At 42.8% G+C, this 18,553-nt stretch overlaps 1 protein-coding gene across 25 annotated transcripts in view; it reads right to left on the bottom strand.

The window, feature by feature from the left end:
* TBC1D1 (TBC1 domain family member 1) overlaps window positions 1-18,553 on the bottom strand; it is a 253,237-nt gene that overhangs the window by 124,549 nt on the left and 110,135 nt on the right. For 17 of the 25 annotated variants that reach the window (XR_012434775.1, XR_012434776.1, XM_045392240.3 and 14 more), the window contains 2 exons: window positions 3,584-4,048; window positions 86-175 (listed from right to left, as the gene is read on the bottom strand). Coding sequence is in view for 23 of the 25 variants with exons in the window: in XM_045392240.3 (XP_045248175.2) it covers window positions 86-175; window positions 3,584-4,048 (555 nt within the window). In the remaining 2 variants the exon portion in view is untranslated. The remainder of the gene's footprint in view (window positions 1-85; window positions 176-3,583; window positions 4,049-18,553) is intronic. The other 8 variants (XM_074039530.1, XM_045392241.3, XM_074039524.1 and 5 more) reach the window with 1 other exon arrangement.

The raw sequence follows: 18,553 nt of genomic DNA, 5'->3' as shown, positions 1-18,553 counted from the left end.
AGCATTTCTGTTACATGACAGATATTACAGAAATCCATTTAAAAATTCCATTGCAATTGAATTTAAAAAACCCATCTCCATTTACCTGAGAGCAAAAGGATATCTCCTTAAAATTTTTCTCCAATGCTATTTTTTTGGTGTCAGGACTGATGAGGTAAACTTCAGACTGGCCAATCTTAAAAGACAAACAAAAAAAATCTAGCTTTTCAAACTTTCTCATTTTATGACCTATAAAAATAAAGAATAAAAGGGGCAAGCTCCTATAAAATTCTGACTCTATCACTGTAGAAATCATTTCAAAGGTTCCCTCTTATCCTCTGGACTTCAGGTCACACTGGACATCTGTTAGTGCCTTCACCTACATAAGACAGCAGTCTTCCTTGAGATGAAAGAACCGGATATCCAAAAGTTAGCAACAGGCCTCAAGATCCACACATCCCCTAAAAACTGAGGTCTTCACATAAGTGAACCTTCCAGAAAACAGAATCTACTCTTTGAAAGCTTCCAAGATACTTTGGAAATGATTTTTACTGACAAGTCTTTTTAAATTGTTGTTAAAATAATCTACCATTTGTATAGTACATATTACATGTGAGGCATTCACATACACTAGTGACCGGACCTTTTCAAGTTAGAGTATGAGCATCAATTACAATCCTCTTACTGCCTTGGGACATGCTAATAGACACGAATTTTAGGAGACTGCTGTGTTGCAATACTCATCCTACTGTGTGTGCACATGCCCCTGCAAGCTATGAAAGCCTGCCTTTTAGACTCCATGTCTCCGAAGCGCTAAGCTTCTTGGGTTTCAGTGTATGTTGGTTTCTATAGCTCTAGTTTCTCCTCAGGACCAATAAGTCAGTGGTCACATCCTGATGCTGCCACTCTAACCCCCAGATCCATCTCCTCCTCTAAACACTCTATGTTTTGATGTTAAAGACAAACCAGATACACAAGCTTGTTAGAAACTGGGGTGTAAGTCAAAGGGAATTATATTCTCAGTGAGGGAGCCCAAGAAACGTGCATTCTGTTTGGGGCATGGACTTTGCACTCTGAATTGTTTTTGCACACTTACTGTTTCTGAACTGTATTTCAGCCAGTAGAGAGTGGCAGGTAGCCTTTTACTCTCATCCTTCCATGGAGACCAAGGATGATGAAAAACTAATTCATTTTTAACATGCAACATCTTTCTAAATTAGACTGTGTCTCTCTCTAGAGTAGGAGCCAACACAATATCCTCCTTATTTGTAAACAACCAATAAATATCTATTTGGAGTATGTTTAGCCTCTTTACAAGTCACTGTCTTTACCTACATAGTGAAGATAGTCCTTACTTGTTTTTAAAAATAACCTTTGAAAATCTCATAAGGTGAGAGGCTCCAAGACATGATTATTTGGCTGTGGCTGGGTTGTAAAGAGCAAGTCAGAATCTAAAGTTGGGTGGGGCTCCTGAGATCCCTCTCCTTCCCCATAGGATCCAAAGGATTATACATCCCATTAATTTGACTTTCTGCATGTCTGTCCCTTCCACTCCCACTGCACTTCACAACCCTACTATCTCTCCCCTGGACTACCACAACAGCTTCACTCCCCTCCCCACCCTACTCTTGCCCTCCCCCAAGTATCCTGGCTCTGTAGCCAAAGATATTTCACACTGTGTTTTAAAGCATGCAGTGACTGCCCACTCCTTTCAGGATAAAAACCAAACCCTGACCGAGACCCATAAAGTTGTGCCTAATGAACATAACTTTCGTGGGGCTGCCTCCAGCCCCAGCCCCACCTCTACGCACCATCCTTCCTTGTTTTCAGTGCAGCCATCCGGACTTATTTCTCACCCAACAGGTGTCTACAGAGCACAGCTGTGCTCTAGGCACTAGCAACAACAACAGTGAACAGAGACATGAAAATCCATGCCCTCTTGAAGCCTATCTTCTTGGGGGCATGTGGGACATAAAATGTTTTACTTGTTTATTTGTAATTGTATCAAATGGTAAAAGTGCTATGGAGAAAAATAAAGCAAAAAACCTGGAAGTGAGGTTGCTACTGGCCTTACTGATACAATTATTCCTCCATGTCAACATTTCAGCAGAGACCTAGAGGAAGCAAGAGGAGGTAAGACCGCAACAACTGAGGGAAGAATGCTAAGCAAAGGGGGCACTCAGGCCTCCGGGATTCTCCAGGCACCAGGCGCCATCCCTGCCTTTAGGACCTTCTCATCTGCTGCTCTGTGAGCCCAGAAGACCTTCCCAGGTGGCCACAACGAAACCTTATGTTAGGTGAAAATCACTTTCTCAAAGAAGCCTTTCCCGATTACCCTGGGAAATGCTCTCAGGCATCCTGTACCTCTCCTCCACAGCATTTACCACAATTATAATCAGATAATTATTTGTGCACTCAGTTGCCTGTCTCCTTTACTGGAATCTAAATTCCATGTGGGCAGAGACCATACTTGTCTTGTTCACGGTTGCATTTCCAGCATGTGGCAAGGGACGTTAGCACAGCAGTCAGTTAGTACTTATAAATAAATGCAGGAGGCAGCTTTCTCAGTGTCACCAAGGAAGTTTTTTTAAAAACCACAGATCACAAATTAAAGCACAAATCTGACGACTCTTTTCGGTACACTAGATTAATGGTCAAAAGATGAAAACCTCGGCCCTATTTACCCTTGGGTGCACCCCCTTGGTTTTAAACCTGCACACATCCACACTCCACTAACCTAGGTAGCCGGTTTTTTACCCCCTGGCCATCTCACTTGTGTCCTGAATTAGACACAAAAAGGGGACTTTATATTTAAGGTAATTTTGTTCTCTACAGAATGTCAGTCAGCATTAAGCCAAAGAGGAGGCCAAGGAAAAAACTAGCTCCTCCATTGTCGGAGACGGGCTCACTGCTGGGACAGCTCCACACCTCATCCATTCAGACCGGGGGGACTCCCAGGGAGGGCACACCCACTCAGAAGAGCCCAGGTCAGCATGGAACCAGGAACCCCACCCGCCTGGGACAGCCACCGCCACCCCCATCCAGTCCTTTTCTAGCATTTGGCTGTCAATGTAACTTTTTTTCTTATTTAAAAAAAAAAAAAAGCAAGCAATTGGCTAAATTAACATTTCATTTTGGGTATAAATTTCAAATATAATGTCACTCACAAAGCCACTCATCCTGATTAGCAAAGGGTAAATGTTTCATAAATAAACATATTAATAGTAGAGAGGGTGCTTTCCAACTAAAAGATTCTGTTGAAATATATCCTCTGAAATTCGTATTTATTTTTAAAATCTCTCTGCTGGCTTTATTTACACGTTTTCACTGTTCTTTCCACACTGAAAAGGTGTCTTTATAATTACGAGGTGAGATAAAAATGACACATGGGCACGAGATGGATCTCTGTTTCTCCCTGATGACTGTAAAGGCTTATGGCTAAAGGAAGGATCTTATCCTAAGAAGAGAATTGTTCAGCATGAAAATATATGGATTCACACATAAATCAAAAGCAACTGACTAAGAATCTTCACTCCGTAAAGGAGATTTTCTCTTGAACGCGTATGGCACACTGGGGCTGTGCACCAGCTGGGTGATATTTTACCGTGAAGAGCATAGTTCGATTTTCCTCGATATCTGTGGGCTGCACAATATTGTGTCCGCTAATGAGGTGGTTCTCAATGTCGCTCTCCTCGAAGGAGCTGAAGAAGCCGCTGCTTCGGAGACCCCCATCCTGCAGCTCCTTCCTAAAGGCCAGAGAGCGCAGGCCGGGCTGGGAGAAAGACTTGCGCATGGGCCTGCGCCCAGGCTCCTGGCTCCCTGTGGGCGCGGCATGGGGCGGGGCGGGGCGGGGGCTCTCGGACCCCAGGCTGCCGCTGATGTGATTGAACTTCTCGATGCACTCGTCAATCAAGGCCGGCGGAGCCTTCTTGTGCGCCACTGTCACGCGGCCGCAGAAGAGCACCTCGAACTTCTTGGAAAATGTGTCATCGAACTCAGAAGGGCAGTGCAGCTCCTCCTGCCGGGCGATCTTCCCCGCCTGACGGATGGAGCTGATGATCTCAGGCACCTGCCGGGAGAGGGAGGAGTGTTATTTGGAACATGCAGTGTGGTTGGCACTCACGGAATGAATGCACCATGCTCTCTCGGGGCGCACTGCTGGCTACTCCACCACGGAGCACTGGAGGAGGAGCCCACAGCAGGGGACTAGGAATGTCTTCCCATGGGAGGTGAACACACAGCTTGCACTGAGAAGAGAAGGGGGACACTTACGAAGTACCTCTTACAGGCCAAGGGCTGCGCTAGAGGATTTACATGCCCACAGCATCCTGCAAGGTTCAACCACCAGCCCCGGGACACAAACAGCCCAACCTAGCAGGCCCTGGATTCAAGCCCAGGTTGGTCCCACTCCAAAGCTAAAGGTCCCCTCTGGAGAAGCTGTGGCCTCCCAGAGAAGTCTGTCTCCAACGTGGTTCACAAAACATGACTCAATTATTCTAGATCTCATGGCAGTATACTTCGGAAAGTCTTCTTTAATAAATGGTGGGATGAAGACGACAAAGGCTCTGCAATTATCCATAAATTATTTATTCAAATCCCAGCACCATTATTTCCTTCCATGACAACTCAGTCCTATATTTCCTAGCAGGTGAATAGTGACTAGTATGTCAACAAACCTAGGAGGTTTTAATCAAGGAGTAAGCAACTCATGACTAATATTATCACAGCAAATACGCTCACCAGGGCTTCTTCACAAGGAGACTATAAAGCTTTTGGTTTCTAGTGTTTAAAATCATGATTAAAAGAATCTACTAAAAGATCTCATCTGCCATGGTGTTGTCCCTACTGCTACATCCTCTCATTATTAACCTCTGAGAAGGTTCTTCAAAGCAGCATTAGACATAAAGATGAATCCGCACGGCAGTGAATGAACAGCTGTGCAACTGCTCAGATGATGGACAGCCACAACACTAATATTTGTGGCCAGGCATGGAGTTAAACAAGGCTAAGGCAGTCATAAATTTAATCTTCAAAAGGGCCTACTTTTTGTTACGACCTAACACCTAAACCAATTTTTTCCATTTTTCTATGTAAGGAAAATTCAATTTAAGGCCCAATACCCACAGGCCCAATGTCTTTTTAACAACATTATAGAGAAATGTTAAAAATCCCCTTTCCAATTCAGGTCAAAGGTCAACACATACAGTAAAGGAGGTGGTTTTAAATTTTAAGAGTATCCTTGTATTCAGTGTTCATGACATAATTCCCAAACCCAATGACTCGAAAGATTTTTCTCTTTGTGATTTCATATCAAATACACCTTAAAGATCTCTCTGCCATAAAGATTATGATCTATCCTTTCAAGGTATTTTATCTACAAAGAGTCAAAAATCTTTAGGAAAGTTTTATATTTTAAATAATTGATTCCTGATGAGATCTAAATGATTTTAAAAGCCAAAATTTCAGCCAGCCGTGGGGGCTCACACCTGTAATCCCAGCACTTTGGGAGGCCAAGGCAGGCAGATCACGAGGTCACGAGTTTGAGACCAGCCTGGCCAACATTGTGAAACCCCATCTCTACTAAAAATACAAAAAATTAGCTGGGCGTGTTTAGCTGGGCGTGGGGGTGGGTGCCTGTAATCCTAGCTGCTTGGGAGGCCTCAGCAGGAGAACTGCTTGAACCTGGGAGGTGGAGGTTGCAGTGAGCCGAGATTGTGCCATTGGACTCCAGCCTGGGTGACAGCGTGAGACTCTGTCTCAAAAAAAAAATAGCCAAAATTTCAACAGGTCAAGCATCTGTCTGCACTTAGCACTCGCTTGGTTATAGCCCACTTTTATACTGCCAAATAATTATACATCACGCAGAGGCCTAAAAACTGTTGGTCAATTATAAAAAGAAGACAGGACAGAGAGAAGAGAAAATAGGAAGTCTAGGTTTCATTCACATCTTTGCCAATGGTTCACAACAGAAGCCTGGTAAAAACTTAGCCACAGTTAGACTGGGCATGTTAGTGCACGCCTGTAAATCCCAGCACCTTGGGGGGCCAAGGCAGGCGGATCACTTGAGCTCAGGAGTTCAAGACCAGCCTGGGCAAAATGGCGAGACCTCGTCTCCACACAAAATACAAAAATGAGTCAGCCAAGGTGGTGTGCGCCTGCAGTCCCTGCTACTCAGGAGGCTGAGGCAGGAGGATTGCTGGAGCCCAGGAGATGGAGGCTGCAGTGAGCCAAGATGGTACCACTGCACTCCAGCCTGGATGACAGACCCTGTCTCAAAACAAAACAAAAACAACAACAACAACAACAACAACAAAGCCATAGTGACTCTCCAAAAAAGAATTTATAAGATTTTCCTGGTAAAAGTGATTTCTGTAAAGAACATTTGTCAAACAAAAATAATCAATTTATACAAGAACCCTGCCACTCTTCTAAGCAAGTATATAAAATTATTTTAACAAGTCATGTGACTCTTCCCAATTACTAACCCCACTCTGAACAGAAAATTCAAACCTCATTCAGTCCTCTGAGGCTTATGAAAATACCTGACGTTTCTACATGCTGCGTCTTCCGCTGCATCTGAAGTGAGCAGTGACGTCTTTCATTATATATCAAAAGGTAGAGAAAATGTGTGAAGTCACATAATTTACTGGTGACTCAGTAGGAAATGGTACAAACAAAAAGACGATACAAAGTAGATCACTTGACTGTTCCCTGGATTCCCAGGGTCAGAAGAAACTGAAGAATACATCATAACTTGGTCACGATAGAGGCTGTGATAGTTTTTCCAAGGACCAATCTCTCCTATCCTTTTCTCACAATCTTAAAAAGACATACTTTAGTCAAAGACCAAAGTCTCTCTCTCCTTGCTCTGGTAAGTTTTAGTATTCAGGCATAATTGAGCTCAAGGTTCTCACGCTCAGGGTAAGGTGTGCCCTGTCATTCACAAGCACCAAGAAGTTATGCGTAATACAGATATAAAGGAGATAACTGAGGTCTAAAAACAAAAATCATTGGAATCCTGATCAGAAGACTAACAATTTCAGAACATTTGAAGGCAAAGGGCATACTGCCAAATATAGTTTCAACAACAAATTGCAAATAATTAAAAAAACCTAATGCCATTTAAACATTACTTTAAGTTAGTCAAGTATACTAAGAGACTAAAGAAAAAACGGGTTCTACCTGTGTGTAAGTTTATAAAACCCTCTACCAGAACGGACCTAGAGCACTGTTTTCTTTTCCTCTTTCTTTTTTTGAGACGGAGTTTTGCTTTTGTTGCCCAGGCTGGAGTGCAATGGCGCAATCTCGGCTCACTGCAACCTCTGCACCCCAGGTTCAAGCAATTCTCCTGCCTCGGCCTCCCGAGTAGCTGGGATTATAGGCATGTGCCACCACACTCGGCTAATTTTGTATTTTTTCAGTAGAGATGGGGTTTCTCCATGTTGGTCAGGCTGGTCTTGAACTCCTGCCCTCAGGTGATTCACCAGCCTCGGCCTCCTAAAGTGGTGGGATTACAGGCTTGAGCCACCGCGCCCGGCCTCTGGGGCACTATTTTCTAAAAAAATGAAGGCATAATGTCCACTTGTGATAAAATCCTAAATTCTTTATCTTTATAACTCCATCCTAGACTCACCTATTTGCAAGGAGGACTTGAGTCATTTACTTCATTTGATTTCTATACATTTTTCTAGGCATCTCTAGACGCCAGAGCCAGGGATTCAAAAATGTGAGATGAATGTAAGTGAGTCCCTGCCCAGAGGAAGAGGTTTAGTTAGAATCCTTTACAGTAATTGAGATGGGGCATGTTGAGAGCCTGAACTGAGAACTAAGCCCTGAAGGCTGAGAGAAAGGCTGAATGAAGGATTCTGGAAGACAGGACCAACAGGATTTGGTGGTGCCCTGGCTGGGGGGCTGAGGACACTGAAGACGGCGCATGGTGCCAGGGCTCGGGCTTGGGTTTCTATGCGGATGGCTGTGCCACTAGCTCACAGAGGGAGTGCAGAGGGGAGAAGGTTTGGGGAGACAGTGCAATGAGTTCTGCTTTTGTCTACGCTGAGTAAGACCAGGAAGACTCGAAAGTAAAGGCATCTAGCTGGGTAAGTGGGCCTAGAGTCCAAGACAGGGGCTCTAGACTGGACATGAGCAGCTCACATCTGGGAGGGAAAGTAAAGGAAGGGAGCCAAGACAGGTCCCTGGGATACCCCAACATTTCAGGTGTAGAGAAACTGAGGAATCGCAGGCAGAAAAGGCCTGCGGGGGGAGGCAAGGATGAGGTTAGAGACGCCCAGAAAGGGGACACTCCATCTTCAAGAAAAGGAGTCAGCAATTTAGAATAGGCTAAGGGCTGAGAGAGCTGGCTGTAGCTTCTGCTCATACAGATAAGTAAAAATAAATAAGGGGAAAGACAATACTAAACCCCCAAAATAAACATGCCTAACTGAAAAATGTCCTCAAGTAAAACTTTAGTCTACAAGAACATATACTTCCAATTACAATATTTACTGCAAAAACACAGATCCTTGTAGGGCAAATACACCGAGGCCAGTGGATTTATTCCCACTGATATGATCTGGGTACTTTTAGTGAAAATCTTTTTTTAGTTTTGTCGGAGCAACAGTATCTACGTCATTTCTGTTTGCAGACATTTGCAGACAAAGTAAATAATAACCAACTATTGCACAAACAAGAACCCAAAAAGCATCTTATTGGGACAGATTCAATAAGGGTGTGGGGCTTGGTTTTAATTTTCTTTTAATGAAGAAAGAGACCTTATTTAGATACATAAAAATTAAACTCTTCTTCTGCCGACCTATTTGAGTTTATACTAAAACTCAATTTTGAGAACAAATCTGCATTTTGCTCACAACCAAAACAAGTTTCTTTGTTCACATACTAACAAATGCACAGTAATATATGAAGTTTCTGAAGCATGCATAAGTGAATACTGTTTCATATGTAGCCAGATAATGACATCCCAAGAGAATCAGAAATATTCAGTTCATAAATAAAGTCCTTATTTAAACATTTGGGTCAACTTGCTTTTTAAGGATTTAGGGATTATAAAGGATTATAAATACACTGCAAGTGTAATTTTATTCACAAGGATTTAGGAAAGAGCTCCTGAAAGAGTATTTAGAATAAAAAGTAATTTTACTTTACATTTGCTGTTTCGTTTTTCGTCAACTAGTAAGAAACAAATATTAAATAAATCTGAGGCACTGTGTATTGAAAATTCTAGCATTTTTCCCATTATTTGATAGTAATACATTCTAAGACTTCAAAAATATGGCCGGACACGTTTTGTTTTTTCCCTTAAATGAAATGTTTTCTCATTGTAAGGAGTTCAAATGAGCACTTCAAACAAAAAATATGCTATGAAATCATTTTCCAGAAGGAACAGATTTGAGGTTTGTTTTTACTGACAAGTAGTTATTTGTATTTGTTGGTCATAAGGTAAAAAGGAAGGGGGTAAAAACGAAATTAAACCAAGTATTTCCTCACTCTATCTTACATGCCTTAAATTTCATGCAAAACACTTGAGAAAATATGAGTGCCTATTACTTAAATCATTTAAACAAAAAATACCATCAGACGCTATCTAGATAGGACACAGGTAAACATTCATATTATGCAGCAGTTCAGCCTGACAGGACTAGGTTCAATCATGAAGATTTGAATATGCCTCTGACAATGAGTAAGACATGATTCCCTCTGACTTCAGGAGGCTCACGCGTATGTGATTTCCAATATAAGGTGACAGGTGCCAGAACACAAACATGGGAGAAGGCACAGAAGGCCGCTCCTGTGCAGAGGTCTGTCTTGTCTCTTTTGCTTCACACTGTGGTGATCTAATGCCTCAAGGCCTGCTTCATGCTTACAATTAGACAACAGGTCAGATTAACGTGTTACATCTTCCCAAGGAGAGATCAGGTGTCCCTGTTAGCTGGCTGAGGAGGCATCTGGGCAGAGGTGAAGTGCTAATGACTGTTAGCCCCTGACACAGGGGCCCCTCTTTCATCCCCTCTGCCTTATCTTTCTGTCCTTTGGGTCTTGATCTTTCATCCCATGTAAAACAGAAGTAGCATTATTCAGCTTCCCTAGTTCTGAAATGGCAAATTGGATAAGCTGTTAGTAGCTTTTAAACCCCACAGAGATAGTCAAACACAAAACACAGTTTATACTCCAAAATGATTGTGTAAAAGGTTCACTACAACCTTCTGACTGACCAACACCTTTCCACAAACACTTAAAACTATGAAACCACAAAAGAAGTAATCGAATGGCTGTAGGAGCTAAAAGAGGGTGGAAGGAGGTGAGAAAGAAAAAGGAAGATCGTGCTGTAAGGATACAAAATTATTTTGTAGGTTTTCTAAAATAGCTTTTAAAACTTAAAACGTTGGGTGGCCAACATAAACATAGATAGGCTTCATGGAATCACTGAATATTCAATCTGGATGAGAACGAAAGTCCTCGAAGTCCAGCCCCTTCACTGAAAGCACTGATCCTCAACTCAAATGCGGCTGCCCATGAGGATGGCCAGGATTTTCAAACCCTGATGTCCAGGTCCACCCACCACAATGAAGCAGCCCGTTTGGAGGTGGGGCCCTCACTCACTCAGTTTTCAAAGTGCCCCACCCTGGCTGTTCTAATGGGCAGCCAGAGTCCAGAGGCCTGGCTTCATCACCTGTCCTTTGTCATGTCCCAGGGAAGGCAGTGCTTCATAGGAAGGCCTCCTCCACATGCCACCCACAGCACCATCCTACCCTGATCCATTTCATTATGGAGGCCCTTGGCAAACTGTGAACAGCACGAAGGGCAGCCAAACTGCACAGATCCCTACCATGCTTACAGCAGAGATGAATAAACTGGTAGAGACAAAAAAGACTGAATCTGTCTAGACAGAGGGAATAAAGAAGCGCATAAATGACTAAACAAGCAAAGGGGAAAACAAGTGCTACAGAAGTACTAAGGAGGTTAAGAGGGTAGAGAAACGCAAAAATCGCAGAACAGGGTGCATTTCACATAAGTCATTAAAAGCAGATAGGGGTAGGGAGCGGTGGCTCGCACCTGTAATCCCAGCACTTTGGGAGGCTGAGGTGGGTGGAGGATCACCTGAGGTCAGGAGTTCGAGACCAGCCTGACCAACAAGGTGAAACCCTGTCTCTACTAAAAATACAAAAATTAGCCAAGTATGGCAGCAGGCACCTGTAGTCCCAGCTACTTGAGAGGCTGAGAGAGGAAAATCACTTGAACCTACAAGGCAAAGGTTGCAGTGAGTTGAGATCTCACCACTGCACTCCAGCCTGGGTGACAGAGCAAGACTCCGTCTCAAAAATTAATAATAATTAATAAATAAATTAAATTAAATTAAAAAATAAAAAATAAAAGCAAATAGGATACCAAACATTTACCAAACCCTGCCCTTCTTAAAATAAAACCAGTCACAAGGTGTGGGTGAAGAAAGTCAACACCAGGGACTCCAGCTCCTTGTCACTCAAGAAATTTCTCTTTCAGAATATGCCTTGCGCATGTCTTGTCTCAGTGCTCGGCTATTTGGTGAAGTCACCAGGCCTACTGATTTCAAGTCCATGAAAGTGGTGACACCGTTTAGTGAACCACCCTTGGCCAAGAAGAAGCAGACTTATGACTGCGCATCCAGATGACAACACTTACCGGCACTCATGGGGACACTCTGGTTTCTTGGATTCTACAGAGAGGAGCATCAGGATCTTAAGGATGAGCAAAGATGACTAAAGAAGCTTCATGGAAAGGGGAAACCAAAGAAAGGAGAGGGGAAAAGAGCAGCAAAAAAGAAACAGTGTTGGGCCGGGCACGGTGGCTTGCACCTATAATCCCAGCACTTTGGGAGGCCGAGGTGGGCGGATCACAAGGTCAGAAGATTGAGCCCATCCTGGCTAACATGGTGAAACCCCATCTCTACTAAAAATACAAAAAAAATTAGCCGGGCGTGGTGGCGGGTGCCTGTAGTCCCAGCTACTTAGGAGGCTGAGGCAGGAGAATCGCTTGAATCCAGGAGGCAGAGGTTGCAGTAAGCCAAGATTGCGCCACTGCACTCCAGCCTGGGTGACAGAGCAAGACTCCATCTCAAAAAAAAAGGAAGAAATAGTGTTGGTCCCTCAAGAGGGAAAATTTCTTCCTCTGTGGCAGGGAGAAGAAAATGCATCTACTGTCTTTCCACATATTGGAGGAATGTCATCTTCCTAAATGAAGGTTATTTGGAGGTAATCATCTCCTTGTTGAAGTCTAATCTGGTTAAATGGTGACTGGTTTCTTGAACACACTTTAACTATGCAAAATTATTTTGGCCTTGCCTGTGTAATGTAAGGTTTACCTAATTCTCTAATGAAATGAATACTTAAAAAAAAAAAAAAAGTCACCAAAGCCTCCTGGGATTCCAAATTGATTCTATTTTTTTCTCCATAAAAAAGGAGATTTAATAAAAATTTAGCTCATATCAAAAATTTTTAACAACCAGAGCCAAACTGCAATTTATGTTTGAATGCTTGCACCTTATTCCCATGCCCTCTCTGCTCCCTGCTGTGTAAAATGAGAAAGGGCTGTAATCACATACAATACAAGTGGACAAAAAAATAGGACCAAAAAACACGGGTGATTTGCAAAGTATCTACACAACGCCTCACACACGGGTCTAATATGTCACTCAGAGGTGATTGTGCTTCTCTGGAAACGCAGTTTTCTACCATGGCATCATGTCTTCTCCATGTCAGTCCCCTGGCATGGCTGCAGTGGGACTGGAGTCACTCCCCAGTGAGTGGGGCCGCTGAGACGTCACATGGCCTTGCCGGCTCTCTGGGGTTCACAGCCAGCTTTGCTTACCTATAAACAGAATCCGCCTCAATGAAAAACATAGCAAAGGAATCTTTTGGGTTTAACCAGATCTCTGAGGGCAGGACTTCATTTCTAAGTTAAAAGATAAGGCTTTCCTCCCTCAGAGGAACTAAGGAGAAAAGAAAAGTTCTCTGTACGGGGCTCAGGCCAGAAGCCACAAGAAACAGAGATGTCCCCCAGGAGGCTGCACTGCTATCTCAGAAGCCAGGCTGGGGGATCACAAGCACACCCAGACATAAACACCAGGGAAGCAAAACATCGCTGAACACTTGCTACTGAAGCTGCAAAAAGCCTAGTCTTTCAAATCAAATCATAACCTTAATTCTCACATAATGTGCAATACCCAAGATCCAGGCAGAACTAGCCCCAGACAGCCAGCACCTTACAATCTTACTCTGTATTTAAACCACAACAAGTGAGATCAGCTTATCAGAACTGGTGCAACTACTGAAAAATGTTAAGCTTTGCTCTTGCATTCTTCCCTTCCCTATCCTCTTGCTTTAAGAGGAAAACAAAGCACACATTTACATCTCTGGAGCGCCCTCCTCTTACATACACCCTTCTTCTGCATCCTGGGGTCTCCAGTCCAAACCAGCACCGGTAGAGGTGTTGTTAGGCTCAACAGAAAGGTCAATCATTTCATAACCAAAAAGCTGCAAGACAGTTACTGCTGAACAGAAAGGCGGGGGAGATGCAAGGAGAACACTTTGCTTTCTCCCTCCAGCTCCCTGCCAGGGAGCCAGGTCAGACCCTTTCTCTGGGCTCGTTAAGTTGCTGCTGAGGCATCCTGCCTTGGCATAAAAGGGCCAACCTCAAGAACCAAGGAAAACAAATATTCACGTTTCACCTCTTTTCAATAATCTATCTTTTTTGAACACAGCTGCAGAATGCACTCTTTAATTATCTTTGGTTTCTAAAAATTAGTTCAATACACATCCACATAACAGAAAAACAGGAAAACATAAAGTTGCCCATTATCCCTGGAAACATCTACAGTTAACAATCTGGTTTTTCTGTTGTGTAGTTCTTTGTGTATACTTAATGGTAATTTCTTTTCCCAATTTTTTTAAGTGGGATCATAGTGTTCTGCAACTAACTTTTATCATCAAGGGCATATTTCGTTAGAACCCGTATTAGAACCATCTCATTCTTTTCTGATAGGTAATTAAGGCATAGATTTCATTAACTGCAAACACTGTACAAAAACAAAGTACAAAGTTTCTTTTTTTTTTTTTTTTTAAGCATAATCAGGATCCATCAGGCACTCTGCTCAATACTAAAGCATTTTGGTAAATGTGTGATGAGTATCCCAACCTCTGCATAAACTGCAAGGACTGCTAATTGCATTTCAGTTTAAGAAAACTGTTTAGTGTGTGCAGGTTGAGAGAGGGAGGTAAGTACAAAAATGAGAGTGAGCCCAATACTGCTTACCAGATCACAAACATTCCATTCGGAGGGAGCCAGGGATCTGGAGCAGGAACTAAAACAGAACAACCTTTAAAAAGGTAGACATGAACTCCCGCTGCTGGTCACAACTATCAGGAGAAAGTCAGCCCTAACTGCTAGGCAGCTGAAGCCACGAATCTGTGATGCTGACAGAACCTAGGGGGAACTCTGTAGCTTGGAATGCTGAAATAAGCTGCAAGCGCTGCTTCGGGCAAGCCACTTGAGCTCGAAGAACTCGGCTCCTCTTCTATTAAAATGAGACATTACCAGCTACCTTGGAGGGTCATTTTGAGGATAAAATTAAATATTGAATGTGAAAGTTTAGCATAGAGCCTGGCCTATAATGGCTCCCAATAAATGCTAGCTGTTACCTTGATGTTTGTAAGGTAAGGAAAGGCCAACCCTTTTTTTTTTTTTTTTTTTTTTTTGGAGACAGGGTCTTGATCTGTTGCCCAGGCTGGAGTATAATGGAGTATAATGGGCACAATCATAGCTCACCACAGTCTCAACCTCCCAGGCTTGAGCGATTATCCCATTTCAGCCTCCCAAGTAGCTGGAATTGCCAGTGCATGCCACCACGCCTGGCTAGCTTTTTTGTTTTTTGTAGAGATGGGTTTTCACCATGGTGTCCAAGCTGGTCTTAAACACCTGGGCTCAAGGGATCCTGCCACCTCAGCCTCCCAAAGTGCTGGGATTATAGGCGTGAGCCACCAAACCTGACTGCCAACTTTATTAAAATAACAGTACCTAGAAGCAACAAGCTTGCTATTATTCCATCTACCTTTCAGTACAGAACGAACAATAAATGACAAAAATAATTTCTATCATACCAGCAGGCAATAGATAATGCCAATCATGTTCAAACCTTGACCAAATTTCCAAACACCCTGTAGGCAACAAAACTCTCCATCTCACCCCACCCTCAACTTTCCAGCAATTTCAAATATATGAGTATGAATGTTCTGATTAAATGGGGCTGAGGACACAGAACATGCCCCTCTCCTTCCTTCTGCCAGCCCTGGACATCATAAACACGCACAGGAACAGAGTGGGAAAACCACTACCTTACAAAATACACAAGGTCTGTGAGTGGTATCAAAAGACGCAATTACAACAAATTTACTTATAGATCTAATTGTATTTTATTCACGATTCATAAAACAGGGCAGACTCCATTCTACAAAATTGAATGAAAGCTCCCAAAAGGCAATGGCAGAACAGTAGGTATTGGAAGATGAAAACAAAGAAACAGAATAGAAAAAGCTGACTGGTTAACATCAGGTTACTTCAGGCTACTTTTCTGTAAGGGCTAAATAAAGCAGAAGGGACTTCCTTGCTACGCTGACTCAGGTAGACTGGAATCTCCTGTTTTCAGGAAAAACTGGTCTGTCCTGGGATCCATCTGCTTTCTTAACATTTCAGTTTGATTACATCACTTTTAGCATGAGTGACTCCATTTTGGTTTGGTGTGTTAGGAGCTCGGTCTAAACTAATGGCCACCCATAATTTTTAAGAGCGTCAAGCAGTTTTTATGGCACATCAAGGCAGCCCTCTAAGCCTCAGAGCACAAAATACCTAAATACTCAAAGGTCAGCTCCCAGAGAGTAGGACTGCTATCTATTTTGCTACTTATGTAGGACAAAGTGCCGAGTACACTGTCCAGCATACTGCAAGTATTCAATAAGTCTGTTCAATGTATAAATGATTGCAATGCAAAATGACCTAATGACTTCAAAGTTTTTAAGTAATGAGAAAGACGTATTTCAAATAGGTCTTAGAAGAGAAAACCACCATAAATCTGTAAATCTCCAATACAATGCCTGAGTATAGTGGGCATACAACAAATATTTGCAGAAGAAACAGATGCTGTAAAAATAGTAAACCAGAAACACGGGTAGTAATTCCTTTTGTATTATAAGATATTTTCTAGACAGCTGAAGACTTTGTGTCTGGCTATTTTTATTTTAAATATTTTCGGATGGGAACTGCTTAGTATATTTTTTCAAAGCCTACAGAGAATGCAGTTTAACCCTTTCTTTTTTATGGTGGGTATATATTACAATGCCCACAAGAGCGACTGAGGTTTTGTTAAACTGTGTGCTGCTGACTATATGGGATTAGTCTTAGGTGAGAGACAGCATCTCAATTACATACCCCACATTCCTACCAATCCTGAACGAATGCAGGCATGCTCTCTAACAAGCACACCCCAGGGACTGAAGCAGAGATTCTTCAACTTTTTGTGCCATAGACCCCTCTCACAGCTTGGTGAAGCCTATGGACACTGCAGAATAAAGTTCTCAAATGCATAAATTAGAACACAAGGGATGGCAAAAGACTCAATTATGCTGAAAGGGAATTATACTAATAATTATGATATAGTACTAAGTGCTTATTGCCATATTTCACAAGATCAAGCAGCAAGTCAATAACCTACCATAACTCAAAGTAAGGATGAGCACATACAGTATTTGAGAGGTATGTAAAACTGTAAGGCATATGGAAATAACTGACGTGATATCACGATATAATAAGAACTATTTGGTCTTGACACAAGAGCATCTAAAACCCTTGGCATTTCCTGAGGGAACTGGGTAATACTAGGAATGCCTTTTGTTACTCAGAATAAGCCCCTACCAACTGTACCTAAGTTCATGCTAATGAGGTGACTCTTTTTGGGCCCTATAGCTTTAGGATTGGCGCTGGCTGCCAGAGTAAACAACTTTGTGATTAGAGGGTTGGGATTTTCCCCCTACTCCTCAACCCCTTATCTCCTGCGAGGGGAGAAAGGTGAATTAGTTACCAATGGCCAATGATTTAATCCATTATGCTCACATACTGGAACCTTCATAAAAACCCTTAAATGGTGGGATTCAGGAAGCTCCTGGGTGGATGAACTTATCGAGGTGTTGCTGGATGGCAGGCCCAAAGAGGGCATGGAAGCTCCAAACACCCCAAAACCCCATCCCATACCTTGCCTTACACATCTCTTCCATTTGGCTATTCTTGAGAGGTATTCTTTCCTTCTTTCCTTCTTTCCTTCTTTCCTTCTTTCTTTCTTTCTTTCAGACGGAGTCTTGCTCTGTCACCCAGGCTGGAGTGCAGTGGCGCAATCTCGGCTCACTGCAAGCTCCGCCTCCCAAGTTCACACCATTCTCCTGCCTCAGCCTCCTAAGTAGCTGGGACGACAGCCGCCCGCCACCACGCCTGGCTAAATTTTTGTATTTTTATTAGAGACAGGGTTTCACCATGCTAGCCAGGATGGTCTCAATCTCCTGAGCTCGTGATCCACCTGCCTCGGCTTCCCAAAGTCCTGGGATTACAGGCGTGAGCCACTGCGCCCGGCCTTGAGTGGTATTCTTTATAATAAACCAGTAAATGTAAGTAAAGAGTGTTCTAAGTTCTGTGGGCCATTCTAGCAAATGACTGACCCTGAGGAGGAGGTCGTGGGAACCTGATTTATAGCAGGTCAGTGGGTGTCTTGGGGCAGTCTTGTGAGACTGAGCCCTTAACTTGTGGGGTCTGTGCTAACTTCAGGTAGTTAGTGTCAGAATTTAACTGATCACTGGAGACACAGTTGGTGACCAGAGAATCAGAGAAGTGGTTGTTGGTGTAGAGAAAACTCTGACACATCTGATGTCAGAAGTGTTTAGAGTAGAAACAGATCATGGTACTGTGATTTTATTGATGTTATAGTCGCAGGAACTGCTACAGGCTGAGTATCCCTAGTCCAAAAATCCAAAATCTAAATGCTCCAAAATTGGAAACTTTGGAGCACCGACATGACACTCAAAGGAAATGCTCATTGGAGCATTTTGGATTTTCAGATTTGGGATGCTCTACCGGTGAGTACAATGCAAATATTCCAAAGTCCAAGACCTACAACACTTGCTGGTCCTAAGCATTTCGGATAAGGGATACTCCATCTGTAATGCTACTGGGTTTGCTGACTACATTCAAAATCAAAGAAAATATTAGATTTTCAGTTACTGGTGAGTGAAAATAAAGATGTGAACTAAAGGAAGTCCAGGGGATGGGAGGTGTCAGCTACATCTCAAAAATACAGTCACCACCACCACGAGTCATGTCTTGGGACCATGGTGCATATGTATTGCATATATGAATAATGCAGTAAAGCCAGCCCCACCATTACAGTGCAAACAAATCCACCTGAAAATGAGAAAGCCTCGCTAGATGCTATAGTCATCAAAGAAATTAAAATCAACATGAAGAGCAAATTCTAATGGGGCAAAATTCA

The sequence above is a fragment of the Macaca fascicularis genome, chromosome 5, assembly GCF_037993035.2.
Source record: "Macaca fascicularis isolate 582-1 chromosome 5, T2T-MFA8v1.1".
Taxonomy (NCBI): domain Eukaryota; kingdom Metazoa; phylum Chordata; class Mammalia; order Primates; family Cercopithecidae; genus Macaca; species Macaca fascicularis.
Note: the sequence above shows the minus strand (reverse complement) of the source record. Positions and strands in the feature narration are given on the sequence as shown.